The 13,243-nt window shown below is 36.5% G+C and overlaps 2 protein-coding genes across 3 annotated transcripts in view; one reads left to right on the top strand and one right to left on the bottom strand.

The window, feature by feature from the left end:
- LOC105255691 (26S proteasome non-ATPase regulatory subunit 1) overlaps positions 1 to 13,243 on the top strand; it is a 49,978-nt gene that overhangs the window by 28,347 nt on the left and 8,388 nt on the right. The window lies entirely within an intron of this gene.
- LOC105255689 overlaps positions 1,669 to 13,243 on the bottom strand; it is a 48,989-nt gene continuing 37,414 nt past the window's right edge. For both annotated transcript variants that reach the window (XM_025412804.1, XM_011265127.3), the window contains exons 5-7: positions 11,251 to 11,620; positions 4,220 to 4,791; positions 1,669 to 2,322 (exon numbers count right to left, since the gene is read on the bottom strand). In XM_025412804.1, the coding sequence (XP_025268589.1) occupies positions 1,817 to 2,322; positions 4,220 to 4,791; positions 11,251 to 11,620 (1,448 nt within the window). In that variant the 3' untranslated portion in view covers positions 1,669 to 1,816. The remainder of the gene's footprint in view (positions 2,323 to 4,219; positions 4,792 to 11,250; positions 11,621 to 13,243) is intronic.

Raw genomic sequence — 13,243 nt, 5'->3', positions numbered from 1 at the left:
GTTTCGTTAGGGTAGATTTTCCCCTGACATTTATTCTCCCGCGTCGCGCGAATAAAAGCGAAGACACCCCGATTCGTCATTTTTGAATTTCATCTGTCGTCTTTTTAAAGTTTTCCAATGAAACCTACCCTTAAGATTGCTTGCAAAAACGCCGGATATCGCCCCGAGACATCGAATCGCAATGTCAGTGCGTACATTGTGGTTGAAAGCAGAAACTAGAATTGTAAAATGTAAAATCTAAAATTAATTAAAATATAAAATATAAATATAAAATACAAAATACAAAAATATAATAAAAAAATTGCATATCTAAAATATATCTGGAAATTCTGGATTTTCTTCTGGAGATTTTTCTTAAGATTTTGTCGCTCAACAAAAAGCAGGGAGGTAGTCAGACGCCATAGTCGCGTTTCTGTTGAAATAATTGGAGGATGGTGAGAAGAAGCTTGTCGTATCTCTTTAATTATTGCGCGGCGAGTTTACATGCCAGGAACAACAGAAGGATTTTCCTTTCGCCTTTTTATCTCCGGGATATTTTTCACCCTCGTATACATCGATAAACGCTATAGTAACGCCATTAACGGGTTCCTTTCCATATATATATCACTCTTTCTTCTCTTATTTCGATAATCGGAAATATTTCTTCATGTCTTGACACATTATTATTTTCACATGAGCACCATTTCTTTCATTTATGATAACAGCTTATATATATTTACACACGCACACAGACATACGCACACCCACGCACATCTATCCTACGCTTTTAATCGTAATTATTATAATTAAATGCACGCTGTTCCGTTTTTTTTTCCTTCTTTTTACATACAAACTCCTCGATATTCCGTGCGGGATTTAATTAGGGAAACTCAATCGAGAATTTAATTAGTCGGCGATAGTTTATCGAGTGATTTTGCGGTTACACGAAGCGTGCTTGGAGGTACTAGGTTACAGTTTCCTTATTAGGCTACTAGTCAGATTGTTCGCTCGCGTTTCGAGTTCTCGCGCGATTAGGCTATCAGATATTCAGATCCCTCTAGATGCATAAAATGCTCGAAAAATATCGCACTACATTTGTAGGAAAAATCGTTTATGATGAAATCAATTATCGAGAAGAGAATTGAAAAGTGAAGAGAAAAAAACTCGAGGTTTCATCAAAATGAAATATTATTTAAAAATTCATTATCGAAATCGCGGGGAAGACGAAACTCAATAATAATAATTAAATTTTGGATGATTAAAATAGAGGAATTATTATTAAATATGAAATTATGCAAAGCACGTAGAGAGAAATAGGTTTCGATATTATAATTCCTATTAAAGATGTAAACTTAATAAAAAAAAAAAAATGAATTACATAATACAAGATACGCTTTAGGATGTACGAATTATTTTTAAATATACAACTATTAAAATAGGCATCATATATTACACATTATTGCGTATTGATATGTAATCGATATGAATAGGAGCCGCTGGGAAGATTTAAAAAAATATTCTTAGCTTCGAGAAATTATTATCGAATACGGAAACATTAACGGGAGTCGCTAACAGAAAGATTCGCGATGGAGGAGACCTCTTAATTCGTCAACAATATCGGCGACAGTCCGATAGTTCGAGCTATTCGGAGGACGCTCGTCCCAAGAACGTCCTCAGAAACGAGCCAATCGCGCGAGTAGAATAGCACCATTCGAGTTCAGCTGTATTTATTCCGCCGGGTGTCCCTCGTCGACCTCGGACGAGGCTCAATCTCATCCATTTCCGGCTTCCCTTATACCTTGCTGATGGCGATCCCCGGTCTCCCGGGGCTCAGGGCCTACCTGGTCGGCCGCCACGCCTGATTGCGATACCTGCAGAGCAGCACCTTCTTGAAGGCCTGGCGGAACACCTTGTTGAAGATGGTGTAGAAGATGGGGTTGACCATGGAGCTGGCGTAGCCGAGCCAGGTGACCAGGTCGAAGATCTTGCGGTCGATCCGGTGCTCGCAGTCCGGACACACGGCCGGCACCAGGTTCAGCACGAAGAACGGCGCCCACAGGATCACGAAGGTGAAGAACACCACGCCCAGCACCTTGGTCGCCTTCTGCTCCAGTCGGATGATCCTGCCGTGACGGGAGCTGTTGCGCGACACGACGCTGCTGTTGCGCGAGTGATGGCTACGCACCTGGCCGCCCGTGTACCTCAGCAGATTCGGCGACGACGGATTGTTCGGCTTCAGGGTGAGGCTCGTCGTCCCCGTGGCTCCGTTGTGCGCCCTCATCGTCGCCGCGCGTCGCAATGGCGTCGCTCTCGCGGTGGTGGACAGCAGAGTCCTGGTGTTGCCTGCGAGGATTGGAAATAATAAATCCGTGGGGGAAAGAACGAGATTGGGGAGGCCTCGTGCGAAAAGTTGAAGTTTATATAATTTAGGCGAAAGTGATTCAATGAAAAGAGATTCAAGTATTAGGGGTTGAAAATTTGGGGATTATTAGAAATTATAAATTCACAGAAAGGTTCTAGGCTCGAAGAATCTTACGATTTGAAAGTATAGGTTTGTCTTTTTTTGGATTTAAATTGAATAATTCAAGATTTTTGCTAAGGTTCTAGGAAATTTAATTTTTAATTTAAACAATTTAAAAATTTTGAATTTTTAGCGTGATTTTTTATCATTTTATCACCTCTTTAATTTCATATTTTACTAAAAAAGAGACAGGGATACTTTCAGAAATTCTCTAAATATTTAATAAAAAGGAAAATAAATTTAATCAGACCGATTAAAATTTAATAAAAAAGTTTAATTTGATCACAAGATTAAAAGCAATATAATAACTAAATAAAAATATATAATAATTTAGAGATCAAACATTATTTAAAAATAATTTGTATGCAATTTTAAATTAGCTAGAAATGATAAGAAAAGACATTAAGCATTGAATTTTGTCTTTGAATTTTGTCTCTAAAAATTTGTTAATTGAACAAATAATTTAGGAATCTTAATTTTTGGATATAAAAATTCAAAGAATTCAATAATTTTCAAACGAGAAACCTCAAAGGTTCTCTTTAATCTCCGTTTTTTTCAAGATCATTAAGACCCGCGAAGTCGCCTTTTTTAGAGTCTTAAATCTTCTCAATCAATCGTAATTTAATAAGAAAGTTTAATTTGATCACAAGATTTAATAGCAACATAATAATATCCAAATAAAAGTTTTTGATGTCTAATAATTTAGACATCAAAAACATATCAAAAACATTATTTAAAAATAATTTTTATGCAAATTTAAATTAGCCAGAAATGATAAGAAAAGAAGCTAAGCATTGAATTTTGTCTTTGAATTAAAAAGCCTATTAATTTAACAATTGAACAAATAACTTAGGAATCTTAATTTTTGGATATAAAAATTCAAAGAATTCAATAATTTTCAGACGAGAAACGCTCTCAAAGGCTCTCAAAGGCTCTCTTTAATCTCCGTTTTTTTAAAGACCATTAAGATCCGCGAAGTCGCCTTTTTTAGAGTTTTAAATCTTCTCAATCAATCGTAATTTGATAAGAAACTTTAATTTGATCACAAGATTTAATAGCAACATAATAATATCCAAATAAAAGCGTCTAATAATTTAGACATCAAAAACATTTAAAAATAATTTTTATGCAATTTTAAATTAGCCAGAAATGATAAGAAAAGCATTGAATTTTGTCTTTCAATTAAAAAACCTATTAATTTAACAATTGAACAAATAATTTAGGAATCTTAATTTTTCGATAGAAAAATCCAAAGAATTCAATAATTTTCCGACGAGAAACTTCAAAGGTTCTCTTCAATATCCGTTTTTCTTAAAGATCTTTAAGATCCGCGAAGTCGCCATTTTTTAGAGTCTTAAATCTTCTCAATCAGTCGTGCGAAAATCCTGGGCGATCGTCGCAAGGCAACGATCGCAAGCCTTCCGTGAATGACCATGAATCACGTTCTCCTCGAACGGATCTCTCCATTTTCCCCGGGTCGTAAAAAGCGGAGTGATCGAAACGAGAGATCGGAGAAGTCCGCGCAACCTTTCCGCTTGCACCCTCCCACCCTCTCGCCCTTCCCCCTCCCTTCTTTCTCTCTCGTTTCCGCAATTTTTAGCGGAACGTTGGCGGCACGCGATAGCTGGGAGTGGAGTTTCCCGAAGGCAATTATCGAGGAGCTAATCGAAAGCTCGCGTTGTTGTTTACGTCATCGCCATCGCTTATCGGCACGCTTACCTAAGCTGGAGCCTCGCCTTCCGCCTCGCCAGGTGACCACGGAATTCGCGAGGGTCAGTTGCTCGTAATTCTTGACACCCTCGGTACATCTGGCGCTGTTGTTTCTACCTAGGCCCATCTCCGGAGTCCTGTTACCGCCGATAGGCCTCTCCTGATCGCTCGGTAAACCCTTGTTGCCCATCTCCAGGTCTCTGTTCCCCATAGGCTTCATCGTGTCGCTCGAGACGATGACGATCTCGCTCGAGGGCAGCAGCTTCTTGGACGATTCCCCGAAGTAGGGGCACGTGCAGGGTGGTGGTAGCGTCATCGGCCCGTCCGACGTTTTGTCGTGATACTTTCGGCCAAGTCGAATCGAGTCGTCCTCGTTCTTGCGACAGGATGATTCCTCGTGGAAGCTGAAGGACCTCTTCCTAGGTGCCTTCGGCGAGCCCAGGGCCTGGATCGTCCTCTGTAGATGGGCCTCGTTGTAGGTCGATGCTCGTCTCCGGTGCTTCCAAGGACTCGCCAAGTCCTCCTGCGCCGATAGGCTCGTCCTCGAGCAGGACATACTGCTCTCGGTACTTTCCACGCTCCTGGAAACAAATAATCATTTTTTTATGTATTAATATAGTGATGATTATTATTAATTTTTTTAACGTAATATATTATTATAAAAAGGGTTATTAACTTATTTTAGTGTCAAGATTATTAATAAAGTTTTAAATATTAAATTATTTCTAATAATTCCATTTCGTATAATATTTTTAATTATTATTTATAATATTAGTTATTTACAATAATGCACGATAATAATAATTGCTTGTTGCAAGATAAATAATATCGGTTGTAGGATTATAAACAGCATAAGCTTACAATAACAGATATGGTTTTCGGTCTAGAAAATAATACAATTAATATTCATATACGTGTATTATATATTCAGTATTCGATAAAGTGTATGAAAAATTTGTATTTTATGCTCGCGCGACTTTTTTTAGATTTATTGAAATTAAATGTAGAAGCTTGATAATTATTTAATTAATTAAGTTTGATAATTATTTAATTAATTAAGTTAAATTTGCCTTTTTTTTTCGAAAAATCATTTATTTACAAACTATTATTATTTCACGCTTGACAGTTCCTTCTGTTATTTGCTACGAGAGTGTAAGAGAAAAATATTCAGAAATTTTCACGCGTGACAAAATTTCCGTTATCGATTGTAATCGAGTTTGAAATAATTTATACGCAGTTATGCAGTCTGATAAAAAAATAAATTGCGGGATAAATTCTCGAATTTCGTCATGTTCCCTTTCTCTCCGTCCTGCTCTGAATAATTTCTCTGCTGTTATAAATCGAAACCAAAAGGGAATACCTGAAGAGCTTGACGCGCGGCAAAAGACTTTCCTTATCAATCGCAATCGAGTCGAAAATAATCCTGCATATGGTAAATTGAAACAACTCGAACGTTTCAACGCGAGAGATTCATTCGACGAGTCCTTTATTATTTGGCATGGGATAATCCTCTTATTGCTCGAGCTCGTTTAAAGCCCATCGAGGACTGAAAATATTTGGATATTTCTCTCTCGCGCGAGCCGACTTCAAAGGGAATCTACAAATATCGCCGTCACAAAACATACTTAGATTCATATACTTGTATTGTTCCACATGAACGCAGTTCCCTTTATCACTCAATACGATCGATGATACAATTTAAGAGAGAAAAAGAGGGTGGGGGGGAAAAAAAGGGTTGCGGAAAAAAAAGGGGAAAAGAGAAGAAAAATGCGATCGCGTCCCATTTTTCGACGGGGTGAGTAATTGATCGCGAGATTGGATGGAGTTAGTTGTGTGCGAGACCCGTGGAAAAAAAAATCGCTGCCGTCGCTGCGAATTACAGACAAGTTGCGAGATGTGTGTCCTGCACCCGCGACACTTTTGACGGCTGCAGGATTCGCTACATCACCGTTATCGGCCTGTTATCGATCTTATCCGGGCCACATGTCCGCTATTTTCTCGCGTCGGACACTCAATTCGCGAATAAACCCGTGACTTTGAATTGCGAGGCGAACGAATGTCGGGTAATAAAACTGAGATCTCAGATAGCGAAGGGACAAATTGAAAGTGATGACGGGAATAATATTAAAGAACGAATTTCAGGACAAAAATTACAGTAGTAATGCGAAAGAAATTAAAGTAATAAGGTAAAAATGTGAAGATTTTATAAGAAGAATAAGATAATAATGGAGAGAAATTGAATATAATGCAATAAAGATGCAGTTTTCAGCGAAAAAGAATCAGTATAATGATGTGAAATTTCGGAGAAAAATTTTCTTTTCAAAGAAAACTTGAGCTAAGCTGAAAGCAATAATTTTTCAGAAGCTTGATCGGTCTTTGAAAATTGAAATAATTGAGTACCTTTGCTCTTTTATTCTTTCGCCTCTTCGAAGTGTTATCGGTTTGCTGAGGGTTGACAATTTTATCAGCGCGTCGACGGGATTTTTCGGGGATAATTGAGGATGCTCCTTCCGAAGGAAGAGAAACGGCCCGATTGTCCCTCTTGGAGTGGATTACGACCGCGGTTTTGACGGTAAATTGAGAAAAATATTGACTGAGATAAACTCGGAGGAGTCGAGAAGGAAGGGGTTGATCTGATCTCGAATCGAGAATTTTATTTGATTTACGTTGTCACGATATTATAATATTGGATCATAAGAAATTTTCATTAGAAACATTTTTATTGGAAAAATTCTTATATTTTTATTTTACAATAAATTCTCATTAAAATTTATATTAAGTTATTTTACAATTGGTATATTAATTTATCCAGATTAAAATTTAATTTAAATTCAAATTCAAATTGAAATAATTTCAGATTAAAATTTTTTTACATTTCACATGAATTATTATTTATCCTTTCTTTTTTAAAATTCATTTCAAGTTAGTTTTAAGTTTTATTTATTACAAAGATAAGAATAGAAATCGGAAAGAATTAGAATTAGATAAAAAAAATGAAAATCTAATAAAAATTTTGATTTATCGCGATTTATCGTTTTGTTGAGGAAAATTCGATTCGAAATCTTGCGACAAAAAAGGAGTGACTCTAAATAAAATTTTAAAATAAAATAAAATAAAATCATAAAATAATAATCTAATTTATAATTATATTTACATAATCTAATTTATAATCGAATAAATAATTATTATACACAATTGAGAGGAAAAGAGGGAAAGAAACATTCCGAGAGAAGTCTCGGGAAACGCTTCTCGTTTATTTGATTCGAGAAATCAGCAGGAAGTGACTTGACGCCGCAAAAGGCGAAGTCCTCCTGCGCTCAATAAAGAGGTAATCTTCGTTTGATGCGTCCAGAGGCGCACGATTCTAAGTGCATTCCTTTATTAGAGGCGCACGCGAGTGGGAAGTGGACGGCAAGAGCAGTTTGCTTAAGTACACGACCACGACTGAACGCGACTCACCCCTTCTACCCCCCCCTTACCCTCTCCCTTTGCTCGCCCTTTTCGTACTCCTCTACCGAGGAGTTGACTCTGGTTTTGCACTTTGAATGTCGACAGCTAAGTGCAATCCACTTTGAGGCCACCGTGTATAAATGGGTTTCCCCGACGTGACCCTTCTAACGCATCTATTTTTTGTGTTTTCCCTGGTGACTGGGGAAAAGAAAATTTTCGAAAGGTCCAGTCGTCGTCGAGAGCTTGAAAAGTTGCGTGAGAGAGAGGGAAAATCGAGCATAATTTTTATTCCCGGTATAAACAATTTTAGTTTGCTCGTTTTTGTCGAGTAGATCGACAACATTGCGGTGTTTATAAAACAAGGATTATCGCGAAATTAAATAATGAATAATAAAAAAATATAGAAATTATTGAACGTGATTTAAAATTAAATTTTTCTGCTTCTTCGGAAGAGATTGATTCCGCTATTTGGCGATTTTCGCGATTTTTCAGGTCATTTGTTCCGGTCTCTCCCGCCTCGAATCTGTCATTAAGATCAAAGAATTTCATTCTCTTTCCAGATATCGTTATTAATACGTCGATTAACGGCCGGGAATAACGAAAGAAGCTTCTCAAAGATTGCGATTTAACGATTGCGCCAATTTACTTTGAGATTTTCTCCTCTTTCTACAATATCCGATCGCACACGATACGCGACTCCACTTGTCGCGAAATTCTTCCAGCCACTCGCGTTCTTCTCGCATCCAACGTTCTCCGAGTCGCGTTTCTCCCTTGAGGATTTTCACTGCATTCCTTAAACAGGGTGTATATTCCAAGAAGAAGCCTTGAAAAACCTGTTATTCTCAGGATTTTTTGATCTGAAAAGTCAGGGAATTTTCGTGGAATTTTATTGGAATTCGGGAAATTTTTTTAAAAAATAATGATAATTTTAATCATTACGTTTATAACCTAAGCCTTTATTTTGGATCTTTGAAGAATGTGCTTTTAGAAATTTAAGAACGAAAGAAATCTATTCTTTTGTAATATTCAAATTTTAAAATTTTATCTAGTTTTATATTTTTTTTACCGACATTTCTTGTATTATTTTAGCTCATGCAGTTTTATCTTTTGTATTATTTTATATTGAATATTTTTTTATATTTAAATAACACAACATGTTTTGTATACACGCATATTCTTTTATATTAAAAAAATACAACATGTCTACACACAATATTTCTCGATAATTTTATATTTCTTTTGGATAATATTTTGTTGTGTGCTGTTGAAATTTTTCGTGATTATTTATCAAATGTTAGTATTTTAAAATCTAAATTTTAATTTTATTTAAAATATATGTAAATATTCATTTTAATACATTTATACAAAGTATGAAATTTTTTAGAGATTTAAAATATATTAAAATATATTTCCTTTATGATAAAAAATCACACGCAATAAACTTAAAATTACATTTAAAGATTCTTTAATTCTTGGAATTTCGAACAAAAATCACGGAATCCTCAGGGAATTTATTACAAGATTTGAGTATACACCTTAAAATCCTTGTGTTTTGCTATTCTCTAGAGGGATTTTGGGATCTTTGCCGAAAATATTTCTAGGATTTCAAGGTATATTCAAGGATTGTTATTCTCGAATTTTATTTTTTCAAAGTTCTTCGATTATCATTTCGGATCTTTCGAAAGATTCGCACTTTTTAAACATACCTTTTAAAGGATATGCAGGATCAGAGAGAACGCGAAAAATTGAAGATGCAAGATCGCGAATCGGTGATCGAAATGTATTTTACTCGCAGAACGATGGAGTCTTTTAATATTTCTATCCTCGTTTCACTTGCCGTCGATCGACTCAGACGCTGGAAGCTCTAAACGACATCAAATATGATTCCACCCCCTCCCCCTCCCTCGCAACTTATTTTCGATTCCTTCAAGAAGTATGGGCGATGATCCTGTGTAAGAATATTCGGAGGAATATATTTCAGATCTCTCGGATGAATATGAAATTTATCTCGTTCAGTTGATATATATAACTCTTATAGAATTGATTATACTTTTAAAAAATTCTTAGACGAAAAATTAAAGGACCTCTCAAAATTTAAATATCGAACTTATTTTATAAATATTTTTTGATACGATAATATTAAGCGAAATATTTTAATAAAATAAAGCAATAAATTTACGCTCGTAGTGACAAATATTGGATTTCAAGATTCTCTGAAAGCCGTCCAGCGTGTCTTGGAAATCCTTTGAAAAATACTATCCTCTGGAATGTTATTAATAGAGATATCGAAGAGAAATCCACGAAGCAACGTGTTACGCTTTTAGGGAACTTGGCGAAGATATTTTTTCAGGATATTTTCAATGGCCACATCGCGAGACTCGGGGTGAAATATTGAGGGACGAATATTGATTTAACGTCGTGGATTTAGACTGGACGAGCAAGAATACGGAGAATATAATGGGGCAATTTTTCGCGTAAATTGTTCGCGTGCGTGAGTCCCGAGTATATATAGGGTGACATAAATTCATGGAGAAACACTCCTCGGCTGCCATGTGAGTTGACTTGACGCGAGGCTAACCGCGTCTTGCGATAGTTACCGTGTTGTGCGAGTCGGAGTGACAAAATGACGTAAATTCGCGCTGTCGTATTTGCCGCACGGAAACGCGCCGCCGTCAGGCACAATGGCGTGTTTTGAGAGCCCCCGGATTACGACACGATGGATACGTCGTTAATAATTGCGAAAGCTTCCGCCGCGAAAATCTAGACGAGCTCAGGAATTCCCTCTTTGCAAAATTGCGCCGGGAAATAAATCGTCGCGTTTTGCATAAAATAATATACTAGTACTACAGTATTATAGAGAAAATAACGATTTGTTGGTATAAAAGATAACAAGGATTCAAAAGAAACGGAGAAAAAAAATACCTTTATTTTTTTAGTAAATTCTCCAAAAGAAAATTTTCTTAAAAGGAAAGAGATATTTTACGAGAGATATTTTTTTCACAAGTGAAAATTATAGAAATGTAAATCGGAATTTTTACATTTTATTTTTTTTTGTTGTTTAATCCGTTTTTTGAAAAATATCTTTATTTGTTTAGTAAATTTTCTAAAAAAAAATTTTCTCAAAAAGAAAGAGATATTTTTTTACGAGAGATATTTTTTTACGAGAGATATTTTTTATTTTTCATTATTGTATAATCCGTTTTTTTAAAAATACCTTTATATTTTTAGTAAATTTTCTAAAAGAAAATTTTCTTAAAAGGAAAGAGATATTTGACGAGAGATATTTTTTTCACAAGTGAAAACTATAGAAATGTAAATCGGAATTTTTACATTTTATTTCTTATTATTGTGTAATCCGTTTTTTGAATTTTTCCCCAACCTTTATACTTATAATTATCTAATTTATATATTTATTAATACTGATTGTCCTTAATTTATTCAGAATATTCATTATTCATTATTCATTATATCTATACGAAATTATATATATTTTTCATATTATATCAACAAATCTACAAATGACATATTATGATAAATGACAAAACATCCAGTGATAGGATATGAATGCGATTCGCAAACACATATCATACCCGTTGCGAAAGCTGCATCTGCGCGGCGAAGGACCGTGTTGCTGCAGCTGCAGTAGCTGTTGCTGCTGCTGTTGCTGCTGCTGCTGCTGCTGCTGATGCTGGGGTGTCAATCTCGAGGGGGTTTGACTGCCGGGGCTGCCGGCCATACCCTCGAGACCCCTAGACAGCTTGAGCATCTCCGCGCCGAAGGCGTGAAGGGCGGACATGGCCGAGGGTGGCGGCTCGCTTTCCGGCAGCCAGAGCTCGTGGGTGTCGAGGGTGGTCAGTTCCGTGTCGGTCGACGTACCGGAAGTGTGCTGCGGCGTGCCGCCGCTTCCGCCCGAGCTCTTATTCAGGAGGTACCTCTTCCAGGTGCCCCGTCGATCGAGTCCTGCAAATTGTGGAGGGCACCAGAGATGTTAGATTTATTGAAAATTTTCTCCTTTTTTTTTTGAAGAGAAAACGAGGATTCTTATTATTATATTAAATATTATATATTAATAATTATATTAATTATTTATATTATTATTCTTATTATTATTGATTTTTTTTTTATTAAAGAAGGTGCGATTTTATTGATTTCGAGGAAATACGCTCTTATTTTTTTGATCAAATATAAATTTTAGTTTCTTCTTTATTTTAAATCTTTCTAAAAAATTCGAGGGAGCTTCTTGCGTCAAGCATTTTGCAATCTCCGAATGAGGGGATTGCCAATGTTCGAGACAAATATTGATCTTGACTCGGAGATCCCCTTTAGAAATATTTACGAATAGCTGCGCGAACGATTTATCTCTCACTTTATCATTTTACACAGCTCAGAAACAATCTAATTCCTTGAAAATTTTCTGCTCCCTCCTCTCAAATTATTGGAATTCTTAAGCGTTCGCCGATATAAGCCCCGGCTTGTAACGAGACACTCAAAGGATCTCCGCTCCGTGTCCTGCAATCTTTCAATCCTGCGGAATATTAAGTGCCCGGTAAAAATCGCGCTCTCGCTCACCGTCCGACTATCGATTAATTTTCGCATCGGCCGGACGCCAGACTTTCTTGGCATACCGTGTCGCATCCGAAGCTCTTTGCATAATGCCCGACATTTGCATACCTTCATCGTGGACGTCGGATCGGGCTTCCGCTGTCGTGCTGGCGAAATTTCTTGTCGGGGAGCGCTCCTAGACAGAGGCCCGCTTACCTCAGGATCGATCTTTCGCGGGAGAAAAAAAAGAGAGAAAAAAAAATGGCGACGACGCCATTAATCATGGTGACCGACCTCGCATCCTCGATATTGCGCGCCGAATTATTTATGCGATAATGGCTAGTTGCACACGACGGAGATTCGCGAATATGGACGGGAGAAATAACACAGACCTGCGAGGTTTTTTTTTTTTAAGATGCAATAGTGATTTCCGACGTAATTTTGTGAGCTGAATTCGAATCTGGCTGCCGAATTTGCGTAGCACGTCACGTTTTTGAGTAATTTGTAATTGAATGGCTCAAAAATCGCTATTTTGGCCAATTTTATGAATTTATTGCGAGGAAACCAAATTTTTTGAAATATTTCTGCCAATGGCATCGTATAATACTCACTTTCGCCTTTCAAATCCACTTTCGATTACCGCCGCACGATTTTTCTTCGCTGCGATATATAAGTATGACGATGTAAGAAAATTTACGTTAAAGAAAATGTATATAGACATCAATATGGTAGATCCATGATGTTAAAAGTTGAAAAGATTGACATATGTCAGGTTCGGTTGTCCAAAAAAGTATTGTAAAGAAATATCTAATACAGTTGTTACACATTTCGATAAATTTTTCTAAATTTTATGCCTTTTTATTGTGATTCTATTCGGCATTAGATGCGCCATTTTTAATTTCAAAAGGTAACAGAAGGTTTAAAAATGTATATTTTTATTCTAATTTTGATTCGTAGTGAAATAAAGAGGTGGCACGGTTGGTTTAGAATGGCTTATTAGATCCCTATGCATGACCAGTCTTATGACTTGTATATCTGAGC

Source organism: Camponotus floridanus, unplaced genomic scaffold (genome assembly GCF_003227725.1).
Source record: "Camponotus floridanus strain SB8 unplaced genomic scaffold, Cflo_v7.5 scaffold57, whole genome shotgun sequence".
NCBI classification, from domain to species: Eukaryota; Metazoa; Arthropoda; class Insecta; order Hymenoptera; family Formicidae; genus Camponotus; species Camponotus floridanus.
The sequence above is the reverse complement of the archived record's forward strand: the minus strand, read 5'-3'. Positions and strand labels throughout refer to the sequence as shown.